The 14563-nt window shown below is 40.3% G+C and overlaps 1 protein-coding gene across 9 annotated transcripts in view; it reads right to left on the bottom strand.

Annotated features, from left to right (window-relative positions):
- The window catches only part of LOC120565155 (arf-GAP with coiled-coil, ANK repeat and PH domain-containing protein 2-like), a 54082-nt gene that overhangs the window by 1324 nt on the left and 38195 nt on the right, over positions 1-14563 (bottom strand). For 3 of the 9 annotated variants that reach the window (XM_039810612.1, XM_039810606.1, XM_039810611.1), the window contains 14 exons: positions 12563-12675; positions 11940-11991; positions 11061-11161; positions 10830-10935; positions 10322-10530; positions 9437-9506; positions 9213-9307; positions 8870-9057; positions 7810-7911; positions 7096-7188; positions 4865-5097; positions 4632-4741; positions 4424-4534; positions 3807-3868 (listed from right to left, as the gene is read on the bottom strand). In XM_039810612.1, coding sequence (XP_039666546.1) covers positions 3807-3868; positions 4424-4534; positions 4632-4741; positions 4865-5097; positions 7096-7188; positions 7810-7911; positions 8870-9057; positions 9213-9307; positions 9437-9506; positions 10322-10530; positions 10830-10935; positions 11061-11161; positions 11940-11991; positions 12563-12675 — 1645 coding nt within the window. Of the gene's footprint in view, positions 1-820; positions 3869-4423; positions 4535-4631; positions 4742-4864; positions 5098-7095; positions 7189-7809; positions 7912-8869; positions 9058-9212; positions 9308-9436; positions 9507-10321; positions 10531-10829; positions 10936-11060; positions 11162-11939; positions 11992-12562; positions 12676-14563 lie in introns of those variants that run through there. The other 6 variants (XM_039810610.1, XM_039810615.1, XM_039810608.1 and 3 more) reach the window with 5 other exon arrangements.

Genomic DNA, 14563 nt, shown 5'->3' with positions numbered 1-14563 from the left:
TTTTCAGGCCTTCCAATTACACAATCTGAGAGGGAAAAATCTCTTTTGTTGAACGACTCACAACTTATGTTTCAACTAAGGCCCTTCTAACCTGTGGTGAGCGGTCACAGTAGACATTACTTAATTTTAAAATGAGCCACAAAAAGTTTGGGAACCACTGAGACAGAGAACAGGGCTGCATAATCGTCATATCAGTAACTATGTCTCTGCCGTGGCACAAGACAACATGATTGTTTTCTGTCCAGAAGGAGACAATGTATCATTTAATAACACATACGAGTAATACCTTAATTGTAACTAGTCAGAAAAGTCTGAAATTTGAAACACTTTGTGGCACTGTGGCTAAGAAAAGGTAAGATGATGATATAATAACAATCCCTTCAGCACCACATCAAAGTCTGAGCTTGTCTCCCTCCTGACTACATCAACCTGCTGCAAATAAGTTCCATTAAATATTGTAAAATAAAATATTTGCATTAAGACTAGAAATATTTTAGAGATTAAACTGTGTTGCAACTGAGACGCAAACAAAATAATGTAGAAAACCATTAATGCCTCATCGTGCAGGAGGATATAATATCAACAGTGTTGTGCTGAGTGGAGAGCTCGTGCACAGTGACAGTATCATCAGAACAAGAATCAAAAAGGAAAAGTCGGCCATACCTGTCATAGTGTCGGCGGGGCTCGAGATATAGACAGAACAATGCAGAGGCAGAAAAGATGGGAAAGAACAGTAGAAGCAAAAGGCAAAAACAGCCAGAGAGCTTTTCAATTTAGCAACTGTAGATCGACTCAGAAAGAAAAGACAAGCCCACATAGATTCATTTTTGTTACCAACTGTATTGTGTTTAAAGTGCAGGAGTTTATGTACAAAAATACAGTTGTTTGCCTCAGCACCCCAAAGAAAAAAAGAACAGAAGAAAGGCACACAACTCTGGGGAGGAGAGTGAGAAAAGCAAAGCAAAATACAGAACCGAGAGAGTGAATTTACAGAGAGAGAGAGAGAGAGAGAGAGAGAGAGAGAGAGAGAGAGAGAGAGAGAGAGAAGTAGATGAGAGTAATAAAGGAGTGTGTTAAAGAAGAGAGAGAGTGCCTCCTCTTACACCCGGAGCAGCGGTTCTCAATCTGTTTGAGTTTCAAGAGTAAATCTTCTCTTTTCAGGTTTTTACATTTTTTTTAGAAGACTACAGGAGACAAATACTGATGAAAGAAAAAAATATACTTATATTAAAAGTAGTATCATTACGTTTAAAAAAATATACATACTTCCCCGGATTTCGTACATTGATGTTAAAATGCCCCCAAAAATCAAGCCGTAGGCTGAGAACCACCGCTCTGTAGCCTACTTCTTCCACACACTCAATCTGGTAGAAACACTTGAGCCGAGGGAACAGTCACTTTAATAAAAAGGGAGAAGTGGATTGATGAGGTTAGTCCTCCCTCACATTCATTACCCCTGAATGTTCCTAATCAATCCCATCATTCATCAACTGATGGGAGGCGCTGATGACGAAGCCTTCGGGTATCAAAGAGGACGGCGCCGTGGCAAATCCCCTCGCAAAGCTAAACAACTTGAGGATCATTCAGTGACTGGAAGCACATACTTCAGACTCTAATCTGCTCAAGACAAAACTACTTCTGTTCCTCTCATGGTCATTGCTGATGTGTCTGCTGCTGACTTTTATTGCAACGACAGCAGGCGATCGTTTCGGTAACATTCCCTATCAACAAGCATTGCACACTATAGAAAAAGAAGAAGAATTCATTCTTTATCACTCAGGTCCAAAACATTCCCGACTTATTTTTAAAAAGTGAAAAAATGACCACGGAGTATATCCGCTTAAAAAAAAATTTAAATTAAAAAGCAGCATTCAGGCTAATAGCATAATATATAATTATGGCTACGTAAAGCAGCACATCTAGCCCTCGATATACGATGCTTTACTCGTGGACATTTCTGAGCGCAGCCCTCCCTCCTGTGGTCAACACACAAAGATACACGAGTCCCTTTACCCTCCGATCTAAGAGTTTTCAAGAAACGCCATCAGCATCTACTCTAAAGGACACAAGAACTTCATTTACCTAAGAACACAATCACTAATCTCTATTCTAACTACTGAAAGCACCCCCTCGCAAGTCAGCCATTCAAAACATCACATACTGTTCTGTCAGCACCAGGGGGCGCTGTTCCATCAATCAGAAATGACCATTTAATCAAAGTGCTTTTGTGCCCTCCCAGGATTTGGGGCTGCATGGAGCAGAGGACGTGGGATGAAAGTGGGGTACGTTTCAATCATTCCTTACCTATCAATAAAACTCCAGTGAGCTTCGAATCTCCCATATGATTAAGATAAATATAAGCTAGGACCAGCAGGTGATAAGAATATATACACGGTTACATGTGGATATTTTTCTACACTATTGCACTTGTTGCTTGACGATGTACCACCCTCTGAGTAAAAACCCCACTAACATTCGATACAATCAACGCAATGACAGTAAAAGGCCTTCATCATCTTACAATTCTGGATTTCCCACGATTACAGGCAATGAGCAAGCACACTTAACCGACTAATAGCCAAGACACAATATTGTCATAACAGGAAGTAAATACCATACAATCAACAATAAATAAATAAATAAGGATGTTAACACAGAGCCCCTCATGGCACTCACGCCTGTGCAACTAGTCAATCTCATCATTTACAACATGTACAGTAAGTATACTTATTATACAGTTCCTAGAATTACAGTTCTAAAAGAAAACTTCTAAAATAGACTTCTGCCCAAGCATGTCACAACAGCAAGATGCATTATGTTTGGACAACGAACAGTTCAAATAAATAAACAGACCTTTAAAATGGTTAAGACTTCAAATAGGAACCATACAATTGCAGGACATTGTACAGTAGTTGCATAACCATTAATAGGAATGTGCATAAATTACTTCTGACATGACAATTTCAAATGAAACTTTGTGATTTATAGACACACGCTACGCCTCTCCAGATGGTTCAGATAATAAAAAGAAATTCTAAAGTCACGATTATTGCCTGATTATCACTTTGAGGTCACTGGATACTGGTGGCAGTTACTGGGTAGCTAGAGACACAACACTAATTGAAAAACGAAAAGTATTTTAGCCAAAGAAACTAATTTCTCATTAACTGCTATGAATCACTGAACACCTCTTATACAGTATAGAGGAAATCTGCAAAAGTTATATATTTTAAATTTAAAAGGGAATAAGTACAGACTACCTCATAAAAAATAATTTTGTGCTATCAATTATTTTACATTAATAAGTAGTAGTAATAGTCACTTAATGGAAAACTGAGAGTCGATGGCTTTAACCCTGTCACATTAATACAGTATAGCACCTAACGTTATACCACACCAAGGTGCAGCTGGCCCAGCACCTGGCAGGAGCTGGGACATTAAGATGATAGTTGCACTCACAATACAGCAGGACACAGGAGCCCAACTGACAGAGTTGGACTCAGTTCACTCTAATCAGTTGATCAAATTTCCCCTCACCTGAAGGTCTCTTAACAAAAATGTGGCCTCCAATTTGTAATCAAACCACTGAGAATGAATTGTCTGGGTTATCTTGGAGTGTTTCAGTCAACTGACCCCAACTCAGAAATCTGGGCTTTACATTTCCTCTGATAAGTCTGGTTTTACAGTATGTGGCCCCTGTCTTTAAACAAGAGCAAACGGTTAAGTTTCGTCCAACTGCAGGCTAATAAACTCCTGCATGCACTTCCTGTACTGCATCTCGGTGGGGCTGTTGGTGTTATATTGACCTGACTGGCTGTAGGGCCCCTCCGCCTCTCGCATCTCCTCGTTCATCTTGGCCAATCGCAACCTAGGGAGCAGGTTAAGGAACAGGAAGTGACAGATTAGCCACAGTTAAGAGATCCAGTCAATAATCAAATCAAATTGTCACTCTGTTGTCGGTGGTTTTAATAACCGTTCTCGCAGAAATACTCAGCTCTGATAAATAACAGCACTATTACAGGTCACTGTGTTACGCCTAGAGGGAAAAGATGTCCACTGCATTGTGTTGATCTGTAAACTGATAAAGTAGTGACACCTTGTGGAGGAAGTTGTTACTCTTGGTAAATGACAGTTAAACTGGGTAAGTTTTTTTTTTTTTTTAGCTTGTAATAAAATCATAAAACGTTCATGCCATTAAAAATACTCCAAATAATTAGTCTCCCTTTCCAAACCAATTGTAGGAGTCGTAACATTTGACAAAACATCACTATGTGTGGTCAACGTTTTCTTGAGCAAGTCACCAAAACCCCAATAGTTCCATGTAGTTGAAAGTTGAGCTGGTTGGTTGTGTTTAACAGTGTGAAAGCTCAGACAACTCCCACAGAAAAACAATAATAATACCAATGATAACGAGAACACTCACAGTGTGACAATGTCTGCGTTGGCCGCATCCACGGCTATTGTCAGGGGTGTTTTCTCATCAATGTCTGCAGCATTTTGATTTGCTCCTCTTTTTAAGAATAAACACACTTGCCTAAAATAGAGAGAAAGTTATTTTTAGGGTCATACATGATCTGAATTGCATCATAAACATTTGGTAAAGTAATGACGATGAGATGTGTAAGACAAACCCTGTGTGTCCCAGCATGGTGGCATGGTGCAGAGGTCCTCGGCCCTGAGCGTCCTGCTGGTTCACATTAGCTGCATTTTGGAGCAGAAACTCACAGGTGACCAGCGAACCCTGAAAGGAACCATTGATGTAACACATTCTATTACTTTCGAGTGGCAAAACACACTTAAATTGTGAGTGTTATTATTATTATTATTATCTAAAGATCAGCTATTCTGTTTTGATGATGCTCACCCCCTGCACCGCCATGATAAGCGGCGTCCTCTTGTCGTCCTCCGTGTTGACCCAGTTGACCTCGGCTCCGTGGGCCAGTGCCTCCGACATGTCCGGCAGGCTGCGGGCACATGCAGCCCAGTAGAGCTGCAGACCCGAGCTGTACTCCTTGGGCTCATAGAAAACCACCGCTTTACAGGGTGACGGAGGAGGCAGCGTGGCCGGCATGGCCATGGGCGGAGTCTCAGCAGCGTCTGAAAAATGGGAAGAAAGAAAAACAATTAAGGGCGTGTGCATTAGCTCACGTGCAGTTGTCTTCCAGTGGTTGCTTGTTGCTACACGCTTGTACGATGACACTAACCGAACATTCTCTTTAATCTTAGCAATGGCACATGAGGGCATCACTTATTGTGATAATGGGTTTGAAGTTTTGTGGATAAGCCAAATTGCAACTGACCCTCTTGATGCTTGGCCAAGATGTTTAAATAGGCATGTAACAGGTGTATGAGTTTTGGAATAAAACATCAATAATATCCAGTGGCGGCACCAGGGAGGGGCTAGGGGGTGCTGTAGCTACCCCTAGGTTTGCCATAGCACCCCCTTAGCACCCCCAAGAAATTGCTCTGGTTGATTTATAAATAAATTAAAAAAAATCGTTAATGTGTAAATAGTATAATTTATATTTGAAAAATTAATAAATACATTAATAAAACAAAACGATTATTTTTAGGCTAAAAATACAGGTGATCGTATTCGGCCAAAGGGTGCAGCACACATTGAACTTTTGACCTTACTTCTGCAGTGACATATTCACAAAGAAGAAGAAGAAGAAGAGCTCAATATTTGGAGCCGTTAGGATTAGAGAAGTGAGTCTAACGCCAGCAATGGATAGTTTTTTACTCCCTCAACGTCAAGGTGTAGAGACTTTATCAAAACCTGTAAATGAGACTGAGAGATATGGTGAACTTGTCACCAACCGGGACAAAGAAAAGCGTCCAGAGGAAGATGAGCTGACCACGGCTGTGATTGCTGCTGAGGATGCTTAACGTCACCCTGCTGAAAATGACATTAGACCAGGGGACCGCACAGCCAGGCCACAGTGGGGGAGCTGATAGGGGTCCATGCAAGAACTTTACTCTTATCTCTGTCTCGTAGAAGAACATTACAGTAAACGTGTTTTACAGAAATGTGAATAAATGGATCACCGAATCTAAAGTTATACAGCGCACTGGACATCGGTTTATTTTTAGCCCAGAAACGTGTTCGCCCTCAGTGGCTTATTTAGATATATTAAGTAACTACAGATATGACTACAGTATTTTGACCATACGTCCAAGTGCGAAAACTGTGTGAGGATACATGTGCGTGTGTGTTTATGTGTGTGCTTGGCTATGTGTGGTGTATTTGGCCTGCTGCATTACTCTTCTGAGCCACTGTATGAGAGCTGCAGTAATGATTGTTTGAACCCGGCTTGTTGGCTGGTATTTGAAATATGTTTGGTGGGCTAATTAGAGTTCTATGGTGCTGTTGTATCGGCAACTTTAAATCAATCTCTTGTTCGCTCGTTTAGTAAACCGCGGCGGAGATGGGTGGGCATCTGCGCGAGTGTGTGTAATGTTAGCCTATTTGCGTCAAGGGAAACTCAAAATTTCAGAGCACCCTCACTGAAACGTCCAGCAACCCCAGAGCACCAGCAAAAGAACATGTCTGGCGCCGCCACTGATAATATCTCATGTGATAGGATGTCGAATTCCTACTGACCCGATTGTTTTGTTACTTAATGACGACTCTAAAATTACACCTGCTTGGGAGACAGAGGAAAACTTGGCTAGCTGGATCAACCGCAACCAAGAAAATGATAGCTCAGCGCTGGCTCCCCCCACCCCCCACTCGCTTTGTATAAAACAGTGGTTGGCGTATTTTCTGGACATAGTTATGCTTGAGCTCTCTACAGCAAGGATTAACAAAGCCAAGTCATTGACTATAGATCTATGGAAAAACGCAGCAGCACAAGTATCAGTCCTAATGACCTCAGCATTACAATTTTTTCACTTTTTTGTTTTTTGTTGTTTATTTGTTTTTCTTTCCTCGAGACCGCAGAGGGTGAGGGGTGGGAGAGTGTTTTTGTTCTTGTTCAATTGTGTTTGTCTGTTCAAAAATGTAAAAAACCATAAAAAATTGATCTTATAAAAAAAAAAAATGGATGTCTGTGTAATGACAGCGGTGTGTGAGTGTATGAGTTTGTGTCTTACCTGCATCTGTCAGGCTGTTATTAGAAGGGGTGTTGGCCAGCATCTCCCTGCTCCCATCAGCGCTGTTCTGGATGCCGCTGTCTGCACTTTTTACTGTAAAACAAAGAGTCTGAATCACAACTTGGTGGAACAACACACAGATGTCATTCACTGAGTGTATAAAATAAAAGGAACACCTTCCTGCTGATTGTTTTCACATCATCACACAGCAGCCTAATGTACCAGAGACCTTTTGATAAATATGATTTTGTTTGGTAACTAAACATTTTTTGAACATCTACTGGCTTTTGACAGCTGCTATTTTTTCTCCAGTTTGATTACCAGAAACAGCAGGTGGTCCTTATATTTTGTACAGTAACACACAGTAAGATCCCGGCTGAAATCAACAGAAAAAGAACTGGAGGACAGATCCACATCATCACCTTATGTTTCAGGTCCCTAAATACCAAAACTATGATGAGACAGATACAAATGCAAATACCAGACACTGACCAAAACCATTTGTGAGAGAAACACTCCCCAGCCCCGGGAAAAACAAAACATGGTACGCTCTGCAATGCCCTTAACATGATGGGATGGTCCATTAAAAAGGTCTGGATGAAGGAAGAACAGAGGAGTGGATGAAGGGTTGTTAGTCCACAGCCCCAAAGCAGTGAATACAAATGGACAGAGGGGATGGAGAAGCAAGCTAAACACTAAGCATTCAGTACTTACTGCTCCTGAGCTTGGCAGAGTTGTCAAAGTAGGAGAAGAGTGAGTCAAGCTCGTCAGGACAGAAGAGAGAGTCACGGCGAGCCTCCATGCCACTGGCAACAGCTACGTTAGGGATAATGGCAGTTTGGGAATTGGAAGGCGGAGGGTGTACATTGAGTGGCAGGGTGGAGAGTTATAGGGAAGGCATTGAGAGCAGGGGTTAGTCCAGAAGTACAGAACAGGAAAGGAGGAAAGAAAGATTGAGGAAGAGGAGAGAGAGGAAGGCAGGGTGATAGATAGTTAGACTACCAGCTCGGTCGACACTGGAGGAGACAGACTTCGAGAAGCAATGGGAGGCAAAAAAGGCTGAGGCATATGCTGTTCACAGAGAACATACAGTATGCCGATGGGTAAACACTTGCAAAAATCACAGTGCATACAATAAAAAAGGTGGCCACAATCACAAATGACACTGCCCTCTTGATGCAGAGCAATTTTGTTTCTAAAGCGGCACTGAAAGTTCTGCAAAACAAAAACAAAAACTCTAAAGTCCTGTATTAGTTCAGTATCCAGGTAATTTAGGATGGGGGAAATTTGTAAAAAAAATAAATAAATAAAGACTGTGTTGAACTTTCAACTTAAAATTGGAAGTTTATGTAACACTGCTCCTCATCCAAGTAGCCGATCACTGGAATTATGGGTGAGATGACAAAAAGTACCGATCCAATGTCCAAGCCCTCATCAACTGACTTTAAATACATCAGTTTTCAAAATGTACCATGACTTGTTCCAAACTACTAGTAATGCAGATTTTTAAACATTACAGGTAAATACTGTATTAAGTCCAGACAGCTTGTTGGACCTAGTGGTCTTAAATCCATCCAGCTAAAATTCCGTGCACGTTTTAGTGGTAATCGTTTGTGCGATTGCCAGACACCATCCAGGTTAGGATCAGCACCTTTGAATTAGTTTTGTAGTCAGTTTGTTATTCATTAAGTTCAAAAAAGGAGGGGAAAGGTTACAGCAATCACAAACTCTTGGGTCGAAAGGTGTGTTATGTTAAGTTAATTATTCGACTGACCTGACTGACCGGGTCGGAGTTTTGGGGTGGGCGGTGGCGGTCTTGGGGGCAGATGCTCAGAGCTGCTGCTCAGCCTTTTCTCCTGTTTGCTCAGAGAAACCACTTTGTTGCGAAGCTCCTCATCTGACGGCCGGCGTACAAACCGGCGGTCCACGTATTTGGCTTTGATGTAGGCCTCTACCTCGTGTCTGTTAGGAACAAGAAGCATCAGGCTTTGTTTGAGAATATTCAGTTTTATGTCAGATACAGAAAAACACTATATACCAGGAAATAAGTTAAGTAAAATATGAATCAAGGGAGAAAAAGTCAGAAAATACCAATATGCTTTCTACCAGTTCTGTACCTTGGATCTCCTGGCTGTGGTTTTCTGGCTCCTAGCTCCTCTCGCCGAGCCTCATAGATCTGGTTGATCACTCCGTTTCCCAGTTCACACATCAACTGTGAAAGGTGCAATACAAATAAATGTAAAAGTAATTTGTTAAAAGCACTTGATTTGAAGTAAGACATTCAGTTTGAACTGGATGTCCGTGTACATTTGTTTATGTTCATCAGTTTTTCCTCCCTCACCTTTAGAAGTTCTGGCTCCCATGTATCCAAAGTCAAAGACCGAACCTTAGAGAAATGCACTCCCAGACTCCTGCAGATAGAATAGGTCTTTATAGTCATTGTGCTTAGAACAAGGGAAATCGGTTTGCAGTGTGCAACATAAAATTACAAGTTAACTACTATAGAGACAAAGTGCCAGAGATTTACAAAGGCTACAAATGGGATCTATATGATGGAAACATCTGAACCCACTCTGGTTAGGAAATCACAATGAAGATCAATTACTTGTTTTAGGTTGTAGTAAGGAAGATCCCTGGATGCTTTTATGCTAATTAAAATTTGGCCTGAATAATGATCAACTATTTTACCCTGGAAATTAAAGTAATTAAAGGTCGCCACAACATCCCAAGCAGGCTGTCTGTTCATAAGAGTGGGTTTACATTTCATAAATCCCTAAAGACCAACAGTTTGTACAAAGCATTGGTGGAAAGGATTTTCCATAACTAAGCAAACATGCAATGACTTTTTAATACTTTCCAGTTTTCACTACACCAAATGAACTCAAAATGAACTGTATTCCTGCAAATTAGGAGATAAATAAATACAATGTGCTGATATTAGTTTCCATAGTTTATTAGTTCCTCAGTCTCTCCTTTCTGGAAAAAACATCTTTACTTTTTCATAGCACTTAAAAGTATAAGTTGGTTATTTAAAAGTTTGATGACTTTGTTTCTTCCTTTGTGATTTATCATTTTCTTTTAGATTGGTATTTTATTTATCTATATCCTCCTACATTTCTCTTTGTTACTGCAAGTCCTGCTTTTGCTGCCATTAACTAGCTGTTCATAACCTCAATATTAAAACACCTATTTTAAGGATTAATTACACAAAACTAAAGTACTTTACCTGTGGATACCAGAGCACTGTATACAGAGGGTAATGCCCAGATTGATGCTGGCCCAACGGGGGTCTGGCTGCCCACAGTCGCAGCAGCAGGTGTTGCCTGGAATTGCCAGGACCTTCTGCAGGGCACTCTCTCCTTTCAGTGATCTCTCCTTTGGCTCCCCACCAGAGTCCAGGCTCCCTGTTGACGTGGACGACTTTCTATCCAGCTTCTGACATGAGAGACAGGGGAATGCCCAGACGTCCAGAATGATGGTCAAGATTTATTAAGATGGGATAGGATGAATGCTAAATGAAACTTTATCCCTGTGGTGTAATTTGGGCAATGTAACAGCAAACACTGTCTAGAAAAGGGAAAGTGAATGTAAACTCAAGTATGGGAAATTGGTGTTACATACATATACACAGTTAAAGTTTCAACACATGATTTATCTATCAATTTATTTATCTAAAGTATATGTGAATCCCTTGAACTATCCACACAGTGTTTCTCAGTGTGTTTGGTTTTTACCTCGCCTTCATCTCCCTTGTCGCGGAAGGCGGTGGCGATGCTGTTCTGGACGGCTTTGATCCAGGCCTGTCGCAGCTTTTCTGAGTCTGCCTGCATCATACAGCTCCTGTTGGGACAGACAAGCATCACACAACTGCTGTCTGCTGAATGTGTGTGAGCATGTGTGGGAGGTGGGTACACCGCTACTCCACCTTCCCACCTTTAGTAAAATATTCAGGGTCTCAAACTTACTTGGTGGGTGACACCACTTCAAAACAGAAGCGACGCTCTACGTCCTCACAGTGTTTGACGGTGCATAGCCTAAGATCTTCCACCACCACTGTTGGGTTGTCCTGAGGGGACAGCACAGCAGCTTTGGTTAAACACAATACACACACAAACCGACAGTGCTGAACACCTAAGATGTTCTGTACAACACAGTAAAGGTGTTGCTCACTTAATCGTAAATCAGTAGTTATTTTTCAATTGCAATATTTAAAATCGATTCACAAATGAAGAAAGTGCAAAAAATATCCAAATCTAAATGTTTGGCAATATTTCAATCATACAGGTAGTTTCCAGGTAAACTTCAGTGACGTTACCATGTGTGGTTATTTCCTGCTGTTAGGGTGTAAACTAAAATGCAAAAATCACAGCACAGCACAGCAAAAGCGTGTTATTCCCACCCTGTATAAACGGGGCATAACTGAATAAACTGGCCAATTGTACTAATATTATTAGTATATATATATATATATATATATATATATATATATATATATATATATATATTACAATATATGACTACTAACAGCTTTGCATAGACATGTTTTCCATGCTTCACTTTAGTAAAATGCTAAATGTGTCTAACAATTGTTTTTTCCAACTGCTGCAAAAATATTTGGCTTTGGTGCAACACACAATCATCTCTTCAGTGTTATACACTAAAAACATTTTTTATTGTATCTTCACATACAGCTGTGGTTTATCCTACACTAAACATCTGTACTACAGCTCTTAAATGGTGCCTACGGCTTCCTGTTAAAAATACATTGGGTGGATTATTGATGCAGGAAGTCAAACTCATGCATATTTGATTGTGGTCAGTGTGCAGGGAGTCACTTGACATACCTTAAATTTCTTCTGGTAAACTAGCTGATTGTTCTGGATGGAGAACCAACGCCTGAAAGGAGATCACGAGAAAAACAAGCAGTCACATGCAGTTGCCAGTGATGCTCCTAAAATAACACGTTTTTTTGACATAACTCTAGTGTGAATTAGAGCAATGGCAGTGTCTAGAGAGAGAGCGCTGATGATAAGATACTTCTACTTAGAAGTTAAATACAGTAAAGAGAAAGAGGAAGGAGAGGAACATACTGTAAATCCCACCCACAGTCTCATTTGTACATGTTTTTGAAAGGCTTGCTGGATATATGGGTCAACTTTGAAAGAAAGAGGTGACAGTGGTATAGTTGTCAGGAATAGTATTTCACTGACATCCAATTAATTAAATATACAGTATTAACCTCTTCCTTCTACATCCAACCCAATTATATTCGTGTGACAGTGATAAAGAAACTTAAGTACTTGCTGAGGTATTAAAATGTAAAGCACCTTTAATATCTCTATTCTAGATTTTGATGACAATGCATGCCCTCCACAATCCACAACCAGCCCACTATAGCAATTCCTTATCATACAATTAAATTCTAAATGTATTCATAAAGATGCTAATTGAACTGCGTCTGTCATACCTATTCCACGTCTTGAAGGCATTGCTGGCCCTCTTAAACAGATAACCCTCCATTGCGATGCCGTTGTCTGCATCCACATTGTACTCCAGCTTGGTGTCGTCATTCGAGAAGTCCTGAACATTAAGTGTCAGAAAAGAAAAAAAACAGAGAGCAAAAACAAAACAATGTAAGCAAACATGTTAAAATACAAACCATTTCCTACATTTCCAATAGGGTAAGAAGTGAATCAGCACTTTTCCCAAAGTCCCAAATGAGGGCCATCAGTTTTAGTTGTGTTACAGTAAGTGACCTTGTTTAGACCTTCTCACACTGACCTGAATGTTTAACACCAAGAACCAAACAAGATAGAAACAACACACACAGCTGATGGTTGCAGTTATGATCTATTCAAATAGATTATACGTATTGCCTGAGAAGGGAGGTTAAAAATACACCTAGCAAAATACTGGAAAACATTTGTCTTCACAGTGTCAAGGCTTCAGAATATTTAACTTTTTCCTTCATCCACATTTCCCTCTGTCTCTGAAGATGCTTTGACAAGTCCAACTAATACGGGGACAAAACATATCCCAGAACTTATCTGGTTTATCCAGTTAATATATAATAAAGTTATTAACAATAATTATATTAATAAAGTTGAGACTTTCAGTTTGAATAAGTTAAAATCACATACTAGTAGTTTGCAAAGACCCACCGTGCCCAGGCTTTCCATTACTTTATACTTGCACATCATAAACAATACCTGAATTAAGACTGAGGCTACATTGTTTTTTTAAAGATTATTTTTTGGGGTTTATTTGATAGGATAGCCAACATAGGAAAGGAGGGAGAGAGGGTGGACAACATGTAGAAAAGGGCCATGGGTTGGACTCAAACCGAGGCCACTGCAGTAAGGACTAAACCTCAGTATATGGGGCGCACGATCAACCAGGTGAGCTATCAGGGCGCTCTGCTTTAGAAGGTTTTAATTAGTTAAGTATTCAGCTAGCTAGGTTAGTTATTGTCCTAAAATGAGTAAAGTTGCAAAGTGAGCTTGCATGCATCTTTCTTTCACTGACTCTGTTGCTGCTGAAACCCAATCTGGTGTGTTGTCATGGGACTGTCCCTGTTGCAAGTATAGCCTTAACTAGCTGAGCTGCAGCCACACTTTCTATAAACCCTCCTAGCTTTCTCAGCTTCAGCAAGTGACATTAGACATCATGATGCATGCGTGCGTGAGTGAGTGTGTGTGTGTGTGCGTGTGTCCGTCCGTCCTTGTGGAGTCAATTTATATCGAGTGTCACCATCTCGTCAAACAGCTGTAGGTCCGTTACTGTACTGAGCTGTGAAATCACCTTCTGTCACCTTGTCCTCCATTATGAAACCAATTATGACGTGGTGCTCTGAAACAGCCACTCAAAGGAGAGGGCTAATCATCATCATCAATGTGCTAATCATCATCAAAAAAAATATCACAGACAAATCTTACTATAGTAAACTCTGTAAGTAAAATATGTCAACATTGATAATTCTGTGTGCTGCGTAAAAATGACCTCAGTCATTCAGCAGGTTGTGACAAATACCATTTCCTGTTTACTTCCTAGAAAGCATTCATGCTAAACATGCACATAACGAAGGGACAAATATACAAAAATTCTACACACTATTCTCAGTGGAGGAGTTATAAAAGGTTAACTGCATTCTGTCTTTGTTCTAGATGTTTTTCCTTACAATGTCATATTTTAAGTGTTTTATTTTAAACGCTTTTAAGACAAAGAGTACTTCAGTGGAATTGAGGATGAAAAGCACTCTCCAATAAAGTGTAAACATTTACACTAATCTATACGGCTAAACTTTCCGTCTGGCAAGAGCTCTTGAGTACAGATCAGATCTAACAACAACAACCTAAAATCTACATGTTGCAGACTCCCAAGAGTTCCACCCACAAAGACACTCAACAGTCTAGAGTTATATACACATGTGTTTGATGTAGTGCATTGCTTTGTCTCTCATTAATTGGAT

The sequence above is a fragment of the Perca fluviatilis genome, chromosome 9 (assembly GCF_010015445.1).
Source record: "Perca fluviatilis chromosome 9, GENO_Pfluv_1.0, whole genome shotgun sequence".
Taxonomy (NCBI): domain Eukaryota; kingdom Metazoa; phylum Chordata; class Actinopteri; order Perciformes; family Percidae; genus Perca; species Perca fluviatilis.
Note: the sequence above shows the minus strand (reverse complement) of the source record. Positions and strands in the feature narration are given on the sequence as shown.